At 36.6% G+C, this 25,359-nt stretch overlaps 1 protein-coding gene across 1 annotated transcript in view; it reads right to left on the bottom strand.

The window, feature by feature from the left end:
- Positions 1-16,176: 16,176 nt before the first annotated feature.
- LOC121367890 overlaps positions 16,177-25,359 on the bottom strand; it is a 19,431-nt gene continuing 10,248 nt past the window's right edge. The window contains exons 2-4 of the mRNA XM_041492373.1: positions 25,090-25,266; positions 16,745-16,813; positions 16,177-16,295 (exon numbers count right to left, since the gene is read on the bottom strand). Of these exons, the coding sequence (XP_041348307.1) occupies positions 16,177-16,295; positions 16,745-16,813; positions 25,090-25,266 (365 nt within the window). The remainder of the gene's footprint in view (positions 16,296-16,744; positions 16,814-25,089; positions 25,267-25,359) is intronic.

Genomic DNA, 25,359 nt, shown 5'->3' with positions numbered 1-25,359 from the left:
CACGCTATGCAAACACAAAACCACAACTAGTATAATGATGTGCTGAGATGACTAGACATTAGCATTGTTTCATATATGCATTCTAAATGCTCGGAACAGAACTTGGGAAACACTGCACACCGCCACAAATAAAAATGAATGAATGGATGAATGAATGCTTAATGACACCCCAGCACGAAAAATACATCGGGTATTGGGTGTCAAACTATGGTAATGGCCCGACACAAATAAAGCTAGGGTTATAAGAATAGTTCTGTAACAAACGCTATGATTGCCAAGAACCATCTGGATTAATTTGAATGATGTGGCAGTTTTATTTCTAAAGACATAACGTTACTGATTTACGATCATTTACAGGGTCTTATTTATTTACATATCGATTATAAACAAAAACTACATTCATTTGGGATACCAAACTTCGGTATTATGCCACCCAAATTATTGTACCTAAACCACGACTGAAGTAAATCCTTGACAACCCTTGAAATGGTTCATGTGTTTTAAAAGTTCGGAAATGCTTGACGGAAGACTGTATTAAAACACTAAATAGTGAACTAACAAACATAAAGTAGGTGTTATAACAGTTGTGTATCCAACAAAATGATTAAATACATAACGTTACAGATTTACAATAATTTACGGGGTCTTATTTGTCTACATATAGATTATAAACGAAAATTACCTTCATTTGGGATATCCAAGCTGGCTATTATGTCACCCAAATCATTTGACCTGAACCATGATGGAAGCAAATTATTCACAACCCTGGTCAAGTTTCATTTTTTTTTTATAAATCTCAAAGGGATAATTAAATCCTTTCTGGCCTCACGAATTGTCCTGTACCGTTGCTGGGACTCGAACCTATGGCACCGAATCGCCGCAACTTTTCAGACTTGCCACAATAACTTTTGAGCTATTGAGGCATCCATAAAAAGGATACCCTTTAACTCAACTATATGAATGGGGTCTACAAGTTACGCGATCGATCCCGTTTACGTGCATGAAACAGTGGGCAGACCTGGCACTAGCTAGTATGCCTGCTTTTATATCCACATGTAATAGTGGAGCTAATTTTAATTAGATTGCAGATTTACGATCATATACGGGGTCTTATTTATCTACATATAGATTATAAACGAAAATTACCTTCATTTGGGATATCCAAGCTGGCTATTACGTCACCCAAATCATTTGACCTGAACCACGATGGAAACTAATTATTGACAACCCTGGTCAAGTTTTATTTTTTATAAATCTCAGATGGATAATTAAATCTTTTCTCACAAATTGTCCCGTACCGTTGCTGGGACTCGAAGCTATGGCACCGAATCGCCTGCAACTTTGCCACGCTACCTTTTGAGCTATTGAGGCATCCATAAAAAAAGATGCTCTTTAACTCAGCTATATACATGGCGTCTACAAGTTTCGTGATCGATCCCGCTTACGCGCATGAAACAGTGGGAATACCTGGCACTGGCTAGTATGTATTGATGTATGAATATCTATATAGTGTATGTAGGTCGAGGTTGACTGTTACATACATAGATATTAATGCACTAGTGCAGGGGTAATTAAATCCTTTCTGGCTTCACACATTTTCCCGTACCGTTATTGGGCCGCAACCCTATGGCACGGAATATCCCGCAACTTTACAGACTTGCCACGATAACGTTTGAACTATTGAGGCATCCATAAACAAGATGCCCTTTAACTCAACTATATGCATGGGGTCTATAAGGTACGCGGTCGATCCCGCTTACGTGCATGAAACTGGGCAGAGCTGGCACTGGCTAGTATGTATTGATGTATGAATATCTATATATTGTATGTATGTCGAGGTTGACTGTTACAAAAATAGATATGTATGTATGTATGTATGTATGTATGTATGTAAGCTAATCATAGTCAAAGAGAAGTGTTGATACAAAGTGGTGTGGTGAAACGAGTTGAAGACAGCTGCAGTGGAGGCAAGAGTGAGTGTTATTCGATACAGGCAGTGGGGTTAGTTTTATAAGCACAACAATGGCTAGAAAATAACAGAACATTCAAAGTAAATTTACTATAGCTGGTGGACAAATCATGAATGTTGACACAGAAGGAGTGAAACTTCTGCTTGCAAACGCGCTTCCGAGCTGGAAGGGAGAGGTATTCGAGATAGAGGATTTTATGCTTGAAAAACCAAGTGTTGATCTTAAAGGACTTGCGTTAGCTGATTCCTATCCACACCAAAAAGAGGTCGAGGTTGATGTTTTTTCTTGGTATTGCAGATACATTAAACATTTTGATTGGGTCCGAAAGGAACACTGATTGCACAAAAAGTCACATAGGTTGGATACGTATCCAGTGAGAAACCAGAGGGGAGCTAAGACTTCAATTAACAGGATATCAATTTCTTTTAATGATGAAACTGAAATAGCAGTTAAACATTGGCAACTTGAATCGATTGGGATTCTACCCAAAACAAAAGAACAGTTTACAGAACTTGAGACAGAAGCTTTAAAACACCATCGTGAAACCTCAACAGAAAATTGGTGATGGATATAAAACGGGGTTAGTTTGGTATTCATAATGGAAAGATAGTGTGTTCAGATCTAACAAAGCCATGACAATAAAAACAATCTTTTGAGAAGCTTTCAAAATAAACTAAAGTGTGAACCAGAGCTGGGTATTGAATATGAAAAGCAAATGCAAGAACTGCTGAAAAATGATCGTGCTCAAGAAGTGTGTCATAAACTTGATGCAGAACATGGTGATAGCTCCAACTATCAACCAGGCAACTGCTCTTTTGAGTTTGTTCCAGTCAGAGTAGATTTCAGTAGTTTGAACATGACATTTAATGAATCTTGCATTGTGCCCGTGTTGACGACATTAACCTCTATATCATCACCGGGTAAAATATCAAACCTGATACAGCAGTTGGTCACTCAGTCACTGGATGGGACAAGAACCTGGGCCCATCTGACTAGGACAATTTTGATAGGAAGATCACGAGAGACACAAGCGGCTGGATTAATGTTTGTGTTGACATACCTCCACTTGTTAACAGTGGTAGCATCGCGGATGACTGCAATACGATTTGCCATGAATGTTTGGAACTGTGAGCTCTCATTAGCCATGTATTTTAATACAGTCATACTGTTTGTCCAGAAATATGTTTCATCAACTTTATAGTCTAGTTCTGTCACCAACATTTGGTTCAGTCTAACAGCAGAAGTGGGGTCAGTAAGCTCCATTCGAGGAATTGTTATTTTCTTGAGTGGAGCAACTCGAGATCTTCCCGTTAGGAATGATACAAATATACGTCCTGTTTCATCAGTGAGGCGTAGGTAAGTAACCATTCCATAACCTAAATCACTGGCATCAGCAAAGTTGTGCAGTTGACAAGATACAATTTTGCCAAATCCTTGAGGTTTGTAACATCTTTGTAATTTCAGCTTTTCCAGATCAGCTAGTTCATATACCCATTGTTGCCAAACCATTAAATCGTTTCTTTGAATCTCTTTATCCCAAAGAATACTCTGGCGGCACATATCTTGAAGAAGTTATTTGGCCTTCAGAATGAATGGGGCTACCGTTCGCAAAGGATCGTAGACAGAGCTTACCATCGAGATAATATGGCACATTGTAGGAGGTTTGTTCTGTTGCACAATTTTGAAACCTAACGTATCAGATTTAACAAACCAGAATACACCAAGCACTCTCTCATTCAGAAGACTTTCGTGCTCTAGATTTAGTTCTTTGACATCCTTAGCCCTATCATCCATCGGGACAAAATCCAGCACATGATGATTTTTGGAAATCCACTTTTAACTGAATGCCACATTCACATAAAATGTGACCAGAGCATCGTTAAATAAACCATTTCATTCCTTTTTTGTATCACTTTGGCTGCTGCTTTAAATTCCTCTCCGTCTTCCTCTACTGTATGATGTAGAGCAAAACTTGAATAGCTAGGAGATGATATGGCACCAAACATATGAACCCGCATACAATAAGCTATCACTTCTTTCTGAAGATTTCCTTCTGGCCACCAATGAAATATAAGACAATCACTGTCCTCCTTGGGTATATGAACTAGATAGAACATAGCTTCAATGTCACCCATAATGGCAACCTCGTCTTGGCGGAAACGAAAGAGAACACCTAATAGATTGTTTCTTACATGAGGTCCCTGAAGTAACACGCTGTTCAAAGATTCACACTTGTAAGTTGCTGCACAATCAAATACAACCCTAATCGTTCCAGGCCTGTGAGAATGATACACACCATGGTATGGAACGTACCATACATGACCATCTGATCTTTCAAGTTCATCCTCAGGAATCGGCTCTACCCAGCCACAATTGAGAATCATGGACATGAATTCAACATAATATTCAGAGTGTTGGGTTTTTTGTACCTTGCGTTTCAGGCTTGCAAGGCGATGCAGAGCTTGCAATCTGTTATCTGGTAATTTGACATCATCTCGTTTAAATGGCAAACCAGTACAATAGTGACAGTTATTATGGGTGATAGAATTACTCACCAGGTTTAAAAACTTCTTATCATATTAAGTATGTTCCTTCTTGCCACCAATAAGTCTTCTGGGAAGTCCCAAATGATTGACACTCTCACTCTCTCTGTCTGTCTGTCTGTCTGTCTCTCTCGGCATCAGGAACATTATTTCCAATTAGCAGCCCAACTTCTGCTGTAATGTCTGGAAGCCTTATATCATCGAAATGCTCCCAATGAGATGTATCACCATTGGTAGGAGCGAGGTTCGTAGAAATGGGGATTGTTTCTTTAATATACACCCTTGGGAGATCAATTTCGTTTTTCAGTTCCAGATCACAGATTTGAAGTTATCAACAGCATAAGTTTGCATAACTGGCATAGGATGACCCATTCCACCAAGCTCTTGAACAAGACTCTCACAAAATAGGTAACACTACTACCTGGATCAAAGAATGCATATGTTTTTATATTTCGCATATGTTTTTATATCTCTTAATCCATGACCGGAATAATATCAATGGTACACTTGCGCTACCCGGCCCACGTATGACCACATACACTCTCCATGGAGCTTTCTTTGGTATTAGTTTCATTTTCTGTTTTTAATGGAGGTTCATATTTACAAATGCTCATATCATCGTGCAGCACAGTAGGATGATGTAGCTTGCAAGTGACGCACACTGATTTGTTGTAACAGCTTTGTGTTTTGCACCCATACTTTAGGCAACCAAAATAGAGTCTTTTGGATTTCACAAATTCAGTTCTCTCCCTTATAGGCAAAGACAGCAAGACCTTAAATTGATCTACTGTATGAGCAGTATCTCTACAATATATACACACCCTTCTAGAAACGTCCTCTCTCAAGTTCGGCAATGCTTTTGAAAAAACACAATACCTGTCTGAGCTTCGCTGTTTATGGACGAGTGTTCAGTTCTAACTATTTTAGATATTTCCATGTCAAAGCTATATCTTATATGATTTACGCCTAACTGCTTAGAAGGTTGTCGTTTTCCATCATGTGTTTTCTGTTGAAAATTTGAAGCCTCCTTTCCATATATTGGATCAAATGTCTTTCACGTTTCTTCTCTCACAAACTCGACCAAAATGTGAAACTCTAATGCGTCTCCTTTTCTTGCAGTCTGTTGCATTATGCTCCTCCATTTATTATGCAGATAAAATGGCAGCTTACCCACTAATCGTTTCAAGTTACCTGGGTACCCAAGTACTTTAACTGTTTGGATACCCTTCACAGCGTTTTCACATTCTAACAATAGAATGGAAAAATCATCAAGAACCTTGGCATTGTCTGCACGCACTGTCAGCCAGCCTAATGTCCGTTTGATGAATGCACTAACCATAACCTGGGCATCCCCATATCGCACTTCCAACTCTTTGAGAGATGCCGAGTGCCCCTGTTTGGCTGGAAAATGGTTAAAACCAGAGACAATATGATTGGCTTCCCCAATAGTAAACAGTTCTAACAAACTCAGTCGTTCATCATCACTATCTGAGTTCATTACCACTTTAATGTTAAATTGACAAATTAATTTGCTGTACTCCATTGGATCTCCGCCAAATTGTTTAGTTTCTGTTGTAGGTTCTCCAACTAACAACAAACACAATGCTATTATCAAATAATATACCTGCCCTACTGCACTGGGAGTTGTGGACATTATCACTTGAAAGAGACTGATCTGAAATAAACTGACTATTAATAGGACGCACCTGCATTGATAAGCTTTGACATGAGTCACAGTGTATATTTCTAGCATGTGTAGGTCTATCTTGAAAACCCATTTCGTCATTCTGAAATCCAACACCATGATTTCTTCCCTCAATATTCTGACCATTATTGCCTACCCCACACCCTGTACTAATATCATTCTGCAATATGGTTCCTATGCTCACACCTGCGTCATCACCTGTGACTTGATTATTTTGGAATGCATCACCCCTAGTAAACAAACTATTCTGAAATATAGTACCTATGTCTACCCCTGTACCATCCCTCATAATTCCGTTACTCTGAGAAACCGTGTCAACGTGTAACTGAAACCCTGTACCACAACCTATTATTTTATTATTTTTGGGAAGTGGTGACGTCATATAAATTAGAAGCAACATTTTTGACATCATTAATCTGACCTTTACATACAAAAGGTGCGGCATTTCACTGACTGGGTCTAGAATTAATATGATTATTTTGAAACTCAAATTTATCTAAAACATCATTCTTAGCTACACAAATAGCCATGTCAGTATTCAAGTTCAGTTCATCGTCTTCCTGTTGTAACTGTAATTTCGTTCATTCTAACTCTTTCCTTTTCTTTAATAACAGTCTCTTTGCCTCACGTTCCGCTCTTTCTTGTTGACACATCAATCGTGCTGACGACTGCACTTTTACAGCTGCTTAAATTGAATGCAATACTGCACACACTTCTCTGTTTTTCTCGTGACTGTACACGTTCGTACCAGCTCTCATACGAAGTCTTAAAGTGTTTCAAGTAAATGTCTCTGTTCTCCCAAATGTTAACATTATATGAATGGTTGTCTTCTACTGAGAGTGCTACAATATTCGTCATTCATCTTTAGAAATTCCTCATACATTTCCATCCATTTGACGTGTTCTAGTCACACATTCTCAAGTACTGTACTATCGGCCTTTAGCAACTCAATGCTTTGTGATTTTCGCTTCCAGTTTCCGAGCGGATTTGACAACTGTTTATCCATATTACCTCATGAATATATCAACACTTTTCTAGAAAGTGTCTGTTCCTTGATGCTTCAAGTTTGAGGGACGAATTTAAAACAACAGACGAAAACATTAATTTGATTTCCGGTTTAGACATGATTTCCGATTGTGAAAAAACATTATTCGAACTGTGGAGAAATGTGTTCTGTCATAATGCGTGGTGTTATATCTTGTGGTGAAAAATTTGTGTAAAGAAAATAAATCGTAAATTGAAACGTTTGCATTATTTTATATGGTCCCGCGAACCGGATGCAAGTTGGTTTAGAAACAGATGGTGATATATTTGTGGATTGAACACGAGTTTGCGAAAATTAAAAAATGACTTCTAAATTGGAAAGTATGGATTTGCAGAGACTTTTGGAATGAAGACGTGTTTCCAGAATGAGATATACTAAATTCGAGTCATTGTGATAAAACTGACTATTTAATAGAACGTAACGGTGAGAATGATGATACTGAATTATCAGTACGTTGTGCGGTAATAGCGAAGGACAAATTGAGTGACGTTTACAGTGAATTACAAGAAGTGCAAGTGCAAATAGAATACCATGCTGATTATTGTGATAGAATTGAGTCGATGGATTCACATGATATTGTTAAAGAAGAAGAAGCCGATATGGGTTTCAGAGATGCGTATGTTTTCATTTCTGCTCGAGTACAGAATTAGAAGCGAAATGGAAGAAAAGAAGTAGGTAAAAAAGTAGTGAGCATGAATCAGATAAAAGTTCATCAAAGTCGGCGAACAGTATAAGTGCAGAACAATTAACAGAAAGTGTAACGGAAGCTGTTAGTTCCATCAATACAGGGATAACTAGTGAAAAGTTAGAACATTTAATGAAGACAATTACGTCGAAGAAAGGAGAAGTGCAAATTCCTAAATTTAAAGGAGAACTTGAACTATTTGATCAGTAGATAGAATTTATCGAATCAGAACTAGATAAGCCAGGTTACACAGACATTGAAAAGGCACATGTTGCTATGACTTTGTTAGAAGGTGAGGCAAGGAGAGTGGTATCTTCATTGAAAGATCTGTCATTTTAGAAAATTATGAAGGTGCTTGATAGCAGGTATGGTGATGTATTAGCATAGGTTCAAGAGGCTATAATAGACATAGCAAATGTTTCACATGTGGCAGGAATAAATGTGAAAGACTTAGATCCCTTGTATTCTACACTCATAGCAGCATGGAATTATTTGTTAAAACATACAGATAATAACGAACATTTAGTGAACAGCAGCTGGGTACTTACTGCACTTGTAAGACTTAAGTTACCAAAATCACTCATTCGAAAATGGGATTTGGAAAGAATTCGAGAGGAAAATAATAATATGAATGAAACTGGTAGTTCTAAAGTACCAATACACTTTAACGAAATGTCGAAAAAGCTAGAGGAAGCTTTACAAGTAGCAAGACGAACCGACACAGACAAAAGAGTAATGAAAACCAATAAACATGAACTTGATAAGGATTCTAAAAAACCAAGTGGTTATGCTTTGAATATATTTCAGAACCAGACAAAAAAAAAAAAATTAAGGGACTTCAATCAAGACAGAAATATAGCACTAAATGTGTCTTCTGTGGTGAGTTGCATTTATCATACCAATGTGGTGAACTTGAAACACTGTCAGCAAATGAAAGACAAGAAAAAAGTAAAAAATGTTCGTGTTTATTTTAACTGTTTAAGAGACAATCATTTTGTCAGACTGTGAAGCTACTGCATGCAAAATGTGTGGCAAAAAACATCATACGTTGCTACATTTTGATCAAGACAATCGTGAATCTGTGAAAAATGGTGAACACTTTTCTAATTCATCATACATGTATGAAAAGGAAAAGGAAGAGGCAACGGTGAAATCTAATACGAATCTTGTGAAGGCTAATTATAGGCAAAGAGAAGTGTTGATGGCGTGGTGAAACTAGAGTGGAAGACAGCTGTAGTGGAGACAAGAGTGTTGTTCGATACAGGCAGTGAGGCTAGTTTTATAAGCACAAAAATGGCTAAGAAACTTGACTTGAAAGTATAGAAAATTCAAAGTGAATTTACTTTAGCTGGTGGACAAATCATGAATGTTGAAACAGAACAAGTGAAATTTCTGCTTACATATGCGATTCCGAACTGGAAGGGAGAGGTATTCGAGATAGAGGCTTTTTATACTTGACAAACCAAGTGCTGGTCTAAAACCAGTTGAAATCAACCTAGCTGAAATGTCCCATCTTAAAGGTCTTGTGTTAGCTGATTCGTATCCACGACCGAACGAGTTCGAGATTGATATTATTCTTGGAATTGCTGATACATTAAACATTTTGATGGACACTAATATATTAGGTCCGAAAGGAACGCCGATTGCATAAAACAGTCATATAGGTTGGATACTGTCAGGGACTTATCCAGTGAGAAACCAGAGGGGAGCCAAGGCTTCAATTAACAGGGTGTCAATTTTTTTTAATGACGAAACTGAAATAGCAGTTAAACACTGGGAGCTTGAATCGATTGGAATTCTACCTGAAACAAAAGAACAGTTTACAGAACTTGAGACAGAAGCTTTAAAACAGCATCGTGAAAAGACAAACAAACATTGGTGATAGATATGAAACAGGGTTAATTCGGCATCCAGAATGGACAAAGCCATGACAATGAATCGTTTGAGAAGCTTGGAAAATAACCTAAAGCGTGAACCAGAGCTGGGTATTGAATATGAACAGCAAATTCAAGAACGGCTGAAAAATTATCATGCTGAAAAATTATCGTGCTGGAAAAGTGTGTGATAAGCTTGATGCAGAGTATGGCGTTTGGCACTTGCCGCATCATCCAGTGATTCGAAAGGGAAAAAACTACAACTAAAGTGTGTATTGTGTTCGATGCATCAGCAAAGGGACCGGAAGGCGCGTCCTTGAATAGTACACTCCTACCTGGACCACCTCTTCAATCTGATATATTAGCTGTTCTACTGCGATTTCGAAAGCATCCAATTGCATTGATAGCTGATGTTGAGAAAATATTTCTTCAGGTGAAAATGAATGTGACTGATGGAGATTACCAAAGATTTCTTTGGAGAAATTTGAATACTGATAGAGAGCCAGACGTGTACAGAATGACACGAGTTACATTTGGACTAAAACCATCACCATTGTCATGCATACAAACATTGTTGGATCATGTGGCTGCAGGTGAAATTTGTGATAAAATATATGTAGATGATGTGCTTACTGGGGCAAATAATGTAAAAGAAGCTGCTCAGTTGGCATTAGACATGAAAATCGTGCTTGCATCAGGAGATTTTCACTGAGGAAATTTGTGTCGAATAAACCAGAAGCTTTATCACTCTTAGAAAAGGACGATTTGGCAGAACATCACATAATTCGTGTAGCAGGGGAGGAATTGTTAACAAAAACACTAGGTGTGAAATATGTTCCAGGTGAAGATGTATTGATGTTTTCATTTTATGAAAAAAGGCAAGCACATGAGTTTGAAACGAGATGAACTGTGCTACACCAACTGAATCGTATTTATGATCCCATGGGTGTGCTTTCTCCTTTTACAGTTAAAACAAAACAAATATTTCAGCAGACTTGGGTGTCAAATGTTGGTTGGGATGAACAGTTACCACATGAACTTACAGACTTGTGGAGAAAGTTGAAAAAACAATTATTCATACTTGATGTCCTAAAAGTACTGCGGTGTGTGACACCAATACAGTTTAAAAAACCCAACATTTTCATTGCATGCATTTGTAATCAAAGTATGGTGAAAACATTAACAGTATTGTGGCAATCAGTATTCTGAAGTTAATGTTGTGACAATCTATATGTGAAAATTAGATTGTCCGAGGGGAGTGTTCCTTAATGCTTCACGTTTGAGGGACAAATTCAAAACAACAGACGAAAACATTAATTTGATTTCCGGTTTAGACATGATTTCCGGTTGTGAAAAAAACATTATTCGAACTGTGGAGAAATGTGTTCTGTCATAATGCGTGGTGTTATATCTTGTGATGAAAAACTTTGTGTAAAGAAAATAAAACGTAAATTGAAACGTTGCTTTATTTTATAGTATCTTAATCCTGCTTCCTGAGACCGTCGATTAATTTTCAGTGCCCCCTATTACAGAAGCAGCCAATCTTATTTCTTCCATTTCGAAGGCATCCAGTTCTGTTCAGAAACTAGCAAATCAAATTTCTTAAATCCATCCTAACTGAGTAAACGTTAATTATAAACAACGTCAATTCAGTAGTATGGCTCCAATATTTATTTTCAACATCAACATCGTAGTCACAATACAGCCACAGGATATATCCACATATTTATCCACAGCCATATATACAGCTTTATCCATAGCAATGTCCACAGCTTTATCCACAGCTTTATCCACAGCCATAGCTACAGCTTTATCCACAGCCATGTCCACAGCTTTATCCACAACCATAGCTACAGCTTTATCCACAGCCATAGCTACAGCTTTATCCACAGCCATATCCATGGCTTTATCCACAGCCATAGCTACAGCTTTATCTTAGTCATATCTACAGCTATATCCACAGCCATATCTACAGCTATATACACAGCCATATCTACAGCTATATACACAGCCATATCTACAGCTATATACACAGCCATATCTACAGCTATATACACAGCCATATCTACAGCTATATACACAGCCATATCTACAGTTATATTCACAGCCATATCTTCAGCTTTATTCACTGCCATATCTAGAGCTTTATCCACAACCATATCTACAGCTGTATCCACAGCCATATCTACAGCTATATCCACAGCCATATCCACAGCTTCTTCAACAACCATAGCTACAGATTAATTGAAATAAACAAATAATAATACTGAAAATATATCATAATTATAAATACTGATTTGATCATATGTGGTTCATAGTGATAACGTGATTCATTATATTATAGAGAATCAATAATAAACAATGTTGTTTTGTTTTTGTTTTTACATAATAATAATAAAACTTGATACCAGTTATCATAACTCTATACTACTACACACCATTAATGCACATATTCTTCAATAGGTCAATAAAACAATGTTCAATACAATATTATGGTGATGTCTCTGAGAAGACGTGTAACTGTAGAGTTCAGAATGAAGTGTGTGACAAGAGAACATGAGCATGCACATCAGGATGTCCGTCCGGGTGGACGGGTACAGCTTGTGATAGTAAGTATTCTTCAGAATTTACATTATCATTAACTACATATTTTTACACAAAATAGTTTATTGCCAAAATAAGTGATGGCAATGACAGGTTTAGAACATTGGATCCACTACTTTACACTTTACAATCTGAACTCCAGATTATATAGGGGTGGAATGTAGCCTAATGGTAAAGCGATCGTCTGATGCGCGGTCGGTCTAGGATCGATCCCGATCGGTGGTGTCATTATGCTATTTAGTAGCTTACAACTGATTTGACAAAGAACGTGCCATATTTATAGGATGCTGCATGTACAATTTCCATTGTTGGTAATCATAACGAGACAGCTGGTTCCTTCGCTCATTATCTGTGTGGTTATAACCATATGGCCAACACCATACATAACTTTACTTAAAATGTGTTGTGCATTCTTCCTTCAGAATTCTGTAGCAGCTCAATGTCCAATTTAACATAGACTGCAGAATATTGTACACTATTTGTGTACCCATTTTAGCAAATAATATAACACAAAATGTCATAAATGGTTGATATATATTTAAAATAATGTCTATTAACAGTTACACAAAGACCCAATAACATAATATAAGACGTTTTTAATATTTATAACTTATTTAACAGAGATCAAAGTAAAGCTTTTTTCGTAAATTGTTTATGAAATATTGATTTCGACAATACACCATAAAAGAAAATGCAGGGTCTCACGCTGGTTGATCTTCTAAAGGAAGAGTCGAACAGATTAAGCGATTTACAAACACAATCTTCCTATCTCGTTATTTCAACTTGCTACTATAAGTGGTTTTACACAATTATGTGTTAAACAACTCATTTTAATAAAGCATAAACAAAACAAAAATCCGACCATGTATACATAATTCAGTTGTTATGCCAAAACACTGATAATAAGTAGTGTAATGACTATAGCTGGTTAAATAGAGTATTATTCTGGACAAATCTATTGTTGCAAGCTATATTTTCTTGATGTATCTAGTAGCTGTACAGTGGTGTAACCCTGACTTTAAGCATATGATACCAGAAATCTAATCTGATAAGTGGTGCCATGTTAGATTTTATTTTCAAACTTGCATTACATAATCTGAATGGTGCAGTGGGAAATTACGTAAAGTGCACGTATGGCATTTTCCCCCAGTCCTGTGAAGTAGTAAATTAAAGCATTTACAGATGTTTAGAACATATAATAAAGTACCAGATAATATTCACTTTACATTAAATATTTTGGCAAATGAACTTATCATGTCTAGAAAACGAAAATGACATCATTCATAGCGTGTGGAATGATTCAGAAGAAAACATACAGTTGGCTGACAGTGTGTGCAGACAATGTCAAGGCTCTTGATGATTTCTCCATTCTATTGTTAGAATGTGAAAACGCTGTGAAGGGTATCCAAAGAGTTAAAGTACTTGGGTACCCAGGTAACATGAAATGATTAGTGGGTAAGTTGCCATTTTATCTGCATAATAAATGGAGGAGCATAATGCAATACACTGCAAGAAAAGGAGACGCATTAGAGTTTCAGAAGTCGGTCGAGTTTCTGAGGGATGAAACTTGAAAGGAAAATGATCCAATATATTGAAAGGAGGCTTTGATAGAAAACGATAACCTTCTAAGCAGTCTGGCGTAAATCATATAAGACCTAGCTCTGCCACGGAAATGTCTAATATAGTTGGAACTGAACACTCTCTCCACAGACAGCGAAGGTCAGACAGGTAAAGATGTTTCAAAAGCATTGCCGAAATTGAGAGAGGACGTTTCCAGAAGGGTCTGCATATATTGTAGAGATACTGCTCATACAGCAGATAACTGCTGGCTTTGCCTATAAGGGAGAGAACTGAATTTGTGAAATCCAAAAGACTCTGCTTTGGTTGCCTAAAGTATGGGTGTCAAACACAAAGCTGTTACAACAAATCAGTGTGCGTCACTTGCAAGCTACATCATCCTACTGTGCTGCACGATTATTGGATAATTCATAAATATAAACCCCATTAAAAACAGAAAATTAAACTGATACCAAATAAACCTCCATGGAGAGTGTACGTGGTCGTACGAGGGCCGGGTAGCGCAAGTGTACCATTGATATTATTCCGGTCATGGATTAAGAGATATAAAAACATATGCATTCTTTGATCCAGGTAGTAGTGTTACCTTTTTGTGAGAGTCTTGTTCAAGAGCTTGATGGAATGGGTCATCCTATGTCAGTTACGCTGGAGAAATGTGAAATTCATTCGCAATGGAAACTTATGCTGTTGATGGACTTCACATCTGTGATCTGGAGCTGAACAACGGAATTGATCGCCCATGGGTGTATATTAAAGAAACAATCCCCATTTCTATGAACCTCGATCCTACCAATGGTCATATATGTCATTGGGAGCAGTTTGATGATATAAAGCTTCCAGAGATTACAGCAGATGTCGGGTTGTTAAATGGAAATAATGTTCCTGATGCCTATACTCCATTTGAAGTCAAGATAGGACCACCAAGGCAGCTGTTAAGACGAGACTTGGCTGGATTGTATGGGACATGGCATGAGAAGGAGAAAACGGAGTAAACCATTGTTTTACATGTATTTACAGAAATCTGTGCTACGGTTATAGCAGTCCAAGAGATGGAACAGCTTAATCAGTTAGATAGACTGGTGAGAGAGTCGATCAATCAGGGCGTTCCAGAAATACTTATTGATGACAAGAAGGAACATTCTAAAGATGATAAGAAGATTTTAAACTTGGTGAGTAATTCTATCACCCATAATAACGGTCACTACTGTGTTGGTTTGCCATTTAAACGAGATGGTGCCAAATTACCAGATAAAATATTACAAGCTTTTCATCGCCTTGCAAGCCTGAAACACAATAGTGACTACATATGATGGACATATGAAGATTATGTTGAATTCATGTCCATGATTCTCAATTGTGGTTATGTAGAGCCGATTCCTCAGGATGAACTTGAAAGATCAGATTGTCTTATTTGGTACATTCCACACCATGGTGTGTATTATTCTCACAGGTCTGGAAAGATTAGGGTTGTATTTGATTGTGCAGCAACTTACAAGGGTGTATCTTTGAACAGCGTGTTTCTTCAGGGACTTGACCAAACAATCTGTTAGGTGTTCTCTTTCGTTTTCGTCAGGAAGAGGTTGCCATTATGGGTGACATTGACGCTATGTTCTATCAAGTACATGTACCCAAGGAGGACAGTGGTTGTCTTCGATTTTATTGGTAGCCAGAAGGAAATCTTCAGAAAGAAGTGATAGCTTATCGCATGCTGGTTCATACGTTTGGTGTCACATCATCTCCTAGCTATTCAAGCTTTGTTCTCCAGCATGCAGTAGAGGGACATGGTGAGGAATTTAAAACAACAGCCAAAGTGGTAAAGAATCATTTGTATGTAGATGACTGCTTAACCTCTGTGAAGTCATAAGAAGAAGCTGTAGACTTGATTAAGGACACAGTTGCCCTCTTAAAGAAAGGTGGTTTTGGTTAACTAAGTGGATTTCCGATAATCATTATGTGCTGGGTTTTGTTCCGGTGAATGAAGCGGCTAAGGATGTCAAAGAACTAAGTCTAGAACACCAAAGTCTTCCGAATGAGAGAGTTGTTGGTGTATTCTGGTTTGTTGAATATGATACGTTAGGCTTCAAAATTGCACAACAAAGCAAACCTCCTACAAGGCGTGGTATTCTGTCGATGGTAAGCTCTGTCTACGATCCTTTCAGGATGGCAACCACATTAATTCTGAAGGCCAAAATGAAGGTCAAGATTTGTGCTGGCAGAATATTCTTTGGGATGAAGAGATTCAAGGACACGATTTAATGGTTTGGCAACAATGGCTACATGAACTATCTGTTCTGAAAAACATGAAATTAAAAAGATGTTACAAACCTCAAGGATTTGACAAAATTGCATCTTCTCAACTGCACAACTTTGCTGATACCAGTGATTTAGGTTATGGAATGGTTACTTACCTACAATTCACTGATGAAACAGGACGTATATGTGTAGCATTACTGTTGGGAAGATCTCGAGTTGCTCCGCTCAAGGAAATAAGTATTTCTCAAATGGAGCTCACTGCCACCACTTCTGCAGTTAGGCTGAGCTAAGTATTGGTGAGAGAACTGGACTATAAAATTGATGAAACATATTTCTGGACATACAGTATAACTGTATTAAGATATGAGGCTAATGAGAGCTCACGCTTCCAAACGTTCGTGGCGAATTGTATTCCCGTCATCCGCGAAGCTTCCACTGTTAACCAGTAGAGGTACATCAACATAACAATGAATCCAGCCGATTGTACCTTTCGTGGTCTTCCTACCAAAACTGTCCTGGTTAGATGGACCCAGCTCCTTGTCCCATCCGGAGACTCCTGTATCAGGTTTGGGTATTTTAGAGTTTAAAGTGGTCAACACGAGCATAATGCAAGAGTCATTAAAGGCCATGAATAAAGTACTGAAACACTATTCTGATTGGAACAAACCCAAAAGAGCAGTTGCCTGGTTGATAGTTGGGGCTAGAAACGTACAAAGACATGACACTGCAAAACAGTTGAAGTTGGAAATTAACCAGCATGAACCTATCACAAAGAAATGTAATGAGACATTCGAGGAAGAGTACACACGAGTTAAACAAATGAGATTGATGGATAGAAAGAAAAGCTTAAATTCAGCCCATCTCAATGTATATGTTCTCCATAGTGCAGAAAGAGCATTGATACTGTATGTGCAGCAAAGACATTTCAAAGAAGATATCAATGTCCTCGAAACACAGAATGATACTTCACATATTTTTAAAAGGTCTTCACCATTACGAAAGCTGGATCCTTTCATTACTGATGGATTAATTTGTGTCACATGACGACTTGTTAGACCCAACTTACCATTTGATGTAAAACATCCAGTTGTTAACCAAAGACTCTGTTATTACAGAAAACATACTCCGGGATGTGCACCAGTCAGTTAGTCACACTGAAAAAAAAACCTTCATGCTTGCCAGTTTACGTCAGTGCTATTGGGTACTTGGTGCATCGAATGCTATAAACGTTTTACTTTCAAAGTTTGTTACATGTCGTAGATATCAGGCACCTGTTGGAGAGCAACAAAATGGCCAACCTTCCTACAGACCGTTTAACTGCTGATGAACCTCCATTATCTAGAGTCTGGATGAATTTCTTTGGACCATTTGAAGTAAAGCGAGGGAGAAGTACTGTAAAGAGATATGGTGTGTTGTTTACGTGTATGGCTGTTCCAGCAGTGCATCTAGAGGTTGTACACTCACTTAATACCATTTTTGCATTAATACAATTAGAAGATTCGTATCCAGATGTGGTACCGACAAACCCATCCAGTCAGACAATGGAACCAATTTAATTGGAGCAGAGTGTGAAATGCTTGAAGAAATAAACAAAAATGGAATATGGACAAAATACAGTGCTTGAAGTTCTAAAATACCAGAAAAGGTCATGTCAGTGTTGTCAAGATGAAGACCAAGGCATCTACATTGACTCGTCCAATCCCAAAATTATGTCTCCTGCTAGAAGGTGACTGCGATAGCTATCACAGTTTACTGTTGCCATACCGTAATGAAACTACGACGAATTGTCTTTAATAATGGTGTAACTGTGTCTCTTGGCGATCCGCAATTAAAGGGCCGGTTTGTTAAGGCCAGTCTTTACATGACGCTATTATGTACACGTGTTTAAGGTATTGCAAATATTATGTGATACTTTGTAATGTTTTAATGATTGTCGTTAACTGTGTAGTATTTGTATTAAACGTTATAACGCCGACGCTTGTATTAAACGGTATTTATCATAACGTATAAATTAGTTAAGAAAGTTTAGGTAATATAGTATTTGTTTATAATGCGAAATTAGTTTAAATATATTGTAGGCCACCCGGCTAAAAGGAACAAGTTAGAAATGGTAGAAAACATCAGTTCATATTTATTTACAGCAGCAGATAAGCAGCTAAAATAAAACAGCAACATAAACATCATTATCCAGTAGATCCTGTCTAGTGTTCAAGTGAAGCTGAGCTACGATCTTAGCAAAAGTAGTGTAATAGGAATGCACTGAGCAGGCACAATCATAATTTCATTTGCTTTTAATGCTTTAAACTGCTTGTAAACAGTGTTAATCTCCATTCTAAATGTCAGACCTAAATAGTAAACTATTTGTCATAAAGGTAATCTTCCATTTTCTTTTTATAATTATTTTAGATGTCATGACTTTAACACCAAAGTGCAAAGTGATAGGCCTAAACAAACGTTCTTCGCGCTTTTCATACTTTTTATATAAAGTAGCATGACGTCATGTAACCAATCGCGTTACGTAATTTGGCTGAACGATACACCAAATCTCATCTATTTCACAAAGAAAATGCTAAATAACCTTATAAATAACGTGGGGCAGCTTCTGCCCCCAACGGATCCAGAATCTACTATTACACAGAATCCATGTGCACTTTATTGCCTCATAATCAAGTAAGTATTAGCTGTACAATTTATAGAACAAACACCGAGTTTGCCGTTCGACTTGCTTCGAACATTTACGTTTATTGCTACTTGTTTCCTTAGTTTTCATACAGTAAATACGAAGGGGCAAACTCTGCCCGAAACGGAATTAGTGGGGCAGAGCAATACTTACTATTACACAACAATTCATTTTACGATATATGTCAACGTAAAACCATGCCCATTATGTTGTGGTAACGTATCCAAAAGCCGTGCTATTCTCTGATTCGTGTTGCACATCACATCCGCTGACCTTCACCCTATCATGCCTAGCAACCAGTGAACTGGGTGAAACCAAATGGCTCATTTACACTGAATCGCCCATCAATATTAGAGATGTTTCTCCACTGAGAAGCACAGCACTTCTAGTTTCGATTCTGTCAGTACTCTTGTTATACTATAACTACAACTGAACATGATATGTTGCGAAATACAAATATGTTTTGTTAATTTTACTTAAAGTGGCTGTATAAACTTACGCATATTCATGATATTGCATACATGTACTTCCGATGTTTTCTTTGAGTCGGTAGTCCCAAGTGTCTATCTGCTGCCAACCAAAACATCGAAAGTTGCTATAAGCACCCCCCCCCCCCCCCCACCGCCCCCTTTCAAAAAAAAAGAAAAAAAAAAGAAAGAAAGAACAAAAAATAGCATGCATGTATCCAGACGTTGTGTGGGTCCGAACATAGGCCCCTTCCCAAATCAAAAGAAAGTGGCACTGAAAATCCCCAATTTCCATGTTAAAAATTCCCAATATAGGGTCTATACACATATTTAATTAATTAGGTCTGTTTAGTGTTTCTACCAGAAATTATTTGAAATGTTTGGGTATGTCGCTATTTAGAGTTTAGAGTTAGGCTTAAGAAAAACATACCGTTATGATAAGCGTATTTAATTATGTCAAAAGGTTAACGTTAAAAAAATAATATGCAAAGAAATTTGGGTATGGTGCCATACCCGGTTAACTCTCTGGCAGAAACCCTGCTGTTCTAATAAATTAATTTAACAGTGGTGTACTGCATCATTCACTGGCCTCAAAAAATCTTAGATATGATTTACTTTGTACATCAGACATGGAACATTGGCAAAAAAAAGAAGAAAAAAAAAAGAGGATAAATCTGTGAATAAATATATAAACGGTTTCTGCTGAAAACGAAGTTGCAAAATTGATGCGGCGACGCAGTTTTTTTTTTTTTTTTTTTTTTTTTTTTTTTTTTAAAGCATGGATTGGACAGAAAAGGTGGGTATATTCTCTTTTTTAATGTCCTGTTACTCTGCTTTGGTTCCTTCTGTTGTGCTGTCGGCATGTGCTTTGCGTGAATGTCTATTATAAACTACCCGGGTATTTATAGATTAATGACCATTCCTCGTGGCCTAATGTTGAGTGTGATATATATGAATATCTTACAAATATTCCTGAGGAGTACCTGTAGTAGGGAAACCACGACAAATCGCAAGTCACTAGAAGCGTACAACCAGTACAGTACGAAACCCACAATTCCGACGTTATCATCTTCATAGCTGAAGTAATGTCATTACAAAAGTTAAAGGATGCCCAACATCGTCCCTGGATTACAGTGGAAGAGAAAACTAGATATAGTATTGCCTTTTTTTTTTGTAAATTGTCCGTTTTTATGAGGATCTTCGTTTTAATTTGTTCCAACATGCTCAGTTATGTTGTAAATTGTGTTTATGTTTTTACCCCATTTCGAGAAGTTAAGTATCTTAATGTCAGAGCCTAACCTTGCATTTGTATCAACCAAAACCTGTTTTTATATTATACAACATCGTAGAGACACACTAGTTACCAATAGTATTATTATTTTAATTGCATATACTTCTATTGTTTAACTATACTGTCTTTCATAATCCCATAAGGAATGGATTATGCACTTTTATGTTTGTTTTATTTAGTAAATATGTGATGTACATAAGGTGAGACGTTAATAAATTACCTGTTAATAAAGTATAAGTTTCTCTATATTGTGACAGCACACTGCACCTGCATGGCTGGGTTAAGTTAATACCAACGACTACATTATATATTTACTACATTACAATAAGCATGAAATTTAAGAACCATACTCTAACCGATTCTGTATTAATATGGCTTTTATATTGTTCTAAAAAATATCAATGTTTTGCAAATGCTTAGGTTGACTAAATAAAACTATTGGGATACTTTTCAAGCGTACGTTTGTATTTAGCTATCAATAAACTGTTTAGTATTTTATATAATCACCTAAACGCATTAAAAAAAGAAGAAGAAAAAAAAAAAAAAAAAAAAACAGAAAGAAAAGAAAATGAGCTAATTCAAATGCTAAAGTAAAAAGTGTGACATGTTTATGCAATAGAAAAAAATACATGTATAGCCCTTCCCGCAGGTAACGTTGATTTTTTTTTTTTTTTTTTTTTTTTTTTTTTTTTTAAATACTATGCAATTTACTACAAATCATTTATTTTACACAATTGCACACACAATTAGGTGGGTATTTTTTTTGTTATTGTCAAAAACACTTTTACTTTTCTTCTTAAACAAAATTGAATTTATTTACAAAATAGGATAATGTTACGACGGACTATATAGGCCTATGTTAAGTTAAATGTGCCACCGATAAGTAATCACCGATTCCTTACAAATCCATTGTCATATTCACACCAGCATGTCAAATGTCTGTTTGTTTTAATTACACTCCTATATCCTCACTGATACGAACTGTTGACTGCAGAGGTAGGTAAATTTGGATCGTTGCACCCATAGTTTCACCCACCACCCCTGTCCTTTTGCAAGCATTTGTCCACAGACGTTTTTTAACTTCGTCTACAGGAAATATTAAAACTTTTAACTTGCTGTCTATCACCATAATATGAGGAGTATTTCCAAAGACTGCTTCGGTTTTCGGCATTTTCGATTTGCGCGGACGCGTAATTAATGATATTCCTCTAGTGCTCTCATTAACTCCCATACAAATAACGGTTTGTTTTCACCTAGTCCCGTAGTCGTCATGGTAACTGCGGCCTGCCACCATGAGGTTTGTCGGGATGCGCGCGCAACCCGAATCGGGGAATAAAAATAGACTACCAAGTGCAATAAAAATCACCAGTAAACTCGTACAGCATATCAGAGTAATAACTAGCTTTGTGATTTACCATCATTTTACACCATTAACAAATTAAGTTATGTTTAACACGTATTGTATTTTTGACCACTGTGGCAACAACGCCGTTGAAGTTGATATGGCTGACATCGATGAATTCGTCTGCGAATACGCACATAAATAGGAATATTTTAAACTCCAAAATAATATTAACTAAGGGAAATAACATAATTCTAGGCTATTTAGAGTACAGTGAAATCAGTACCAACATGTACAAATAACAAGTTCATCGAAATATCGTCTTATTAAGTAAAACAAATTATCTCAGCTAAAGTGTCAAAATCAGCCGTTTGATATTAACGTGTTAATCACGTGATTTCGTGCATTACTATAAATATTCATAATAATTAATGGCACACTAGTAGGGTCCATTAAGACATCTTATATAGATATCGAGTGGCGTAAAATTGTATGTATATTGTATTTGGTACACTTATGGTGGATTGAACATTGTTTTATTGACCTATTGAAGTATATGTACATTAATGGTTTGTACCAGTATAGAGTTATGATAACTGGTATCAAGTTGTATTATTACGTGGAAATGCATTGTTTACTATTAATTCTCTATAAATAACGTAATGAATCATGTTATCACTTATGAATCGCACATGATCAAATCAATATTTGTAATTAAGATATACATGTATTCTCAGTATTATTATTATTTGTTTATTTCAGTTAATCTGTAGATATGGATGTGGATAAAGTTGTAGCTTTGGCTGTGGATAAAGCTGTGGATATGGCTGTGGATAAAGCTGTAGATATGACTGTGGATAAAGCTGTAGATATGGCTGTGGATAAATGTGTGGATATGGCTGTCTATGGCTATGGCTGTACTGTGACTACGATGTTGATTTTGATAATACACATTGGAGCCATGCTACTGAATAGACGTTCTTTATAACACTGCTAAAAGCTAAAACAAATTATGGAATTTTGTCAAACAAGTATTGGATTTTGTGCACGTATACAGAAGGGTAAACCCACAAAAACATATTCTGTTGACTACTTAATTATATGGTAAAGGATTCTTCTGCAAATGGACACTATTAGGCCCACATGACTGGCTAGACAACTTATATGCTTATTTAATAACTTAGGCATTTCTGATAATTTTCCTCCCGTGAAAATACACAATGCACCTGTTAAACGAAGGCAATTGCACCAACACTTATGAACCCGATATTACAACATCGGATCAACATTTAAAGGCAAAATATATTTAATTTTTAAACAAACTTACAATTTGAACAATTACTTTATTAACATTTTATAATTATTTACCCATGGAAACCGAAAGTCCATAGGAATACATCTTCAATATTCCTAAATTCTATTTAAAATACTGGCTCAGAGAAATCGTGTAATTAAGTATTGAACGTTATATTTTTTACTTTCGTGCGATGATAAACACCAACACCGTTTTACACACTGCATGAATGGCGTAGCACGTTAGCGCGAAGTCGTTCATACATAAGTGTGTAAAATGCATTAATATTGCCATTATACAAAACTATATTAAAAACCCCAATCGAACTATATTCCACAATGATTTACATGTGTATCAATACACAAATAAGGAAATTCCCTTAGAAAGTTACATTCTTTTTTCCGTCAAATCTCCTATTCAGTATAATGATTTACATAAGGTTTTATAAATTTTAATTTCATGAATCAGATGTGGATAAAACGTTATACAATTTTTAATAATTGAACATCAACTGATAATGCAAACAGTTTTTGTTTTGTTTTTTTCAAAATATCAAACGATAATTAATTAAGAATTGAATGATCTATATAATTAAATTGAAGATCTGTTGTAAAACGGTTAGTGTATGAATTTTTAAATAATTAACATAGGGAGAGCGTAAACTCAACTTGTTTAGAAGTTATCTACTATATTAAAATTGCAGTTGTCAAAAGTTGAATTAATGAAAAATTAATGTGAAGACTGACTTGAAAGGGATAAAGTGGTTTTATTGTTACTGTGCGTGTGTGTGGATTTCAGAGGAAGTTTGTGATCGTGTGATATTATTCTCGGAAAGGACAGGCCGCGTAATTTTGCACGAAGACGTATTTGTTTTCGCGCGTGTAAGTTGTCGATTTAGTGTCTTTGTCAAATGTAACAGAGCTGCGCTTATGCCTCTCTTTTGATTTGATGATCATCCTCTGCTATAACTTCTAATAGAAGCTTCGTTTGTGTGGCCTGTCATACATATTAAGTGTCTCATTTCAAAACTGGAGTCGTTTAAAGCCTGAATTGTCACCTTCACTCACAGTGCAGACGAAATTGGGATAAAAATAGAAACGATGGAATCCTCGGGGATTCTCTTGTTTACCGAAAAAGTGAAGTTTTCACCTTCATGGAAGAATGAACGTTGTTTTTTTAGATCACGTGATAGCATTTTAACCAAGAAAGACGCTTATTACAAAACAGTAATTATAAAATGGAATTATTTATATTTGATCGTCTTTTAATCATGTATTCATTTAATATCGTGTGTCGAGCTATTTTGAATTATACGTATCAGTAACTGGAGGCACTCTACTTCCACTTACTAAGTAAAGTTCACATGTGAATAGTCAGGTTTCGATCAGCTGACAGGAGTCCGCAGTGCAACCGGCAAACACAAACTCGGTTGACAAAAGGGAACTGACTAGCAGGAACCCGGTTGACAATAGGGAACGGCGTGACAAACAACTTCGACGCCAAATTGTACTAGACTACCAGTGTATAAAACAATCCAAATCAACTGTTTCAGAAATATAACGTATCTCGTATATCACTTTTCTAAAAAAAAAATTGGGTAGGTGGTGATGGTGGTGGTGGATATAATGATTTTGGGAGGGTCATGGGAGAAAGGTTTCTTTTTCTTTTTTTCTTTTCTTTTTTTCTACAAGGGGTGAGGGTATTTGCTGTTGCGGTTTATACTAATACATATATTGATGGACTGCTTGAATTACCTACCAAATATCTGTACTTCACACAGAACAAAATAGTCTGCCCTTGGAACACTGAACTTCACTAGTTGTCCTGTTTTATCACATGTTATATCAATCACTGTTGGTGGACTCGAACTACTCGTCCACTGGTAGCAGGGACTCTCATCAACAGAAACACTGAATCCGTTTAATCTGAAATGGTCTGAAAATAAATAAATAAATAAATAAGTAAAACAATCATAGGTTTTGGACTACTAGGTTTGGCTGCTGGGTGATTAGTTAAGCTATACATAAT

The sequence above is a fragment of the Gigantopelta aegis genome, chromosome 1 (assembly GCF_016097555.1).
Source record: "Gigantopelta aegis isolate Gae_Host chromosome 1, Gae_host_genome, whole genome shotgun sequence".
NCBI lineage: Eukaryota > Metazoa > Mollusca > Gastropoda > Neomphalida > Peltospiridae > Gigantopelta > Gigantopelta aegis.
The sequence above is the reverse complement of the archived record's forward strand: the minus strand, read 5'-3'. Positions and strand labels throughout refer to the sequence as shown.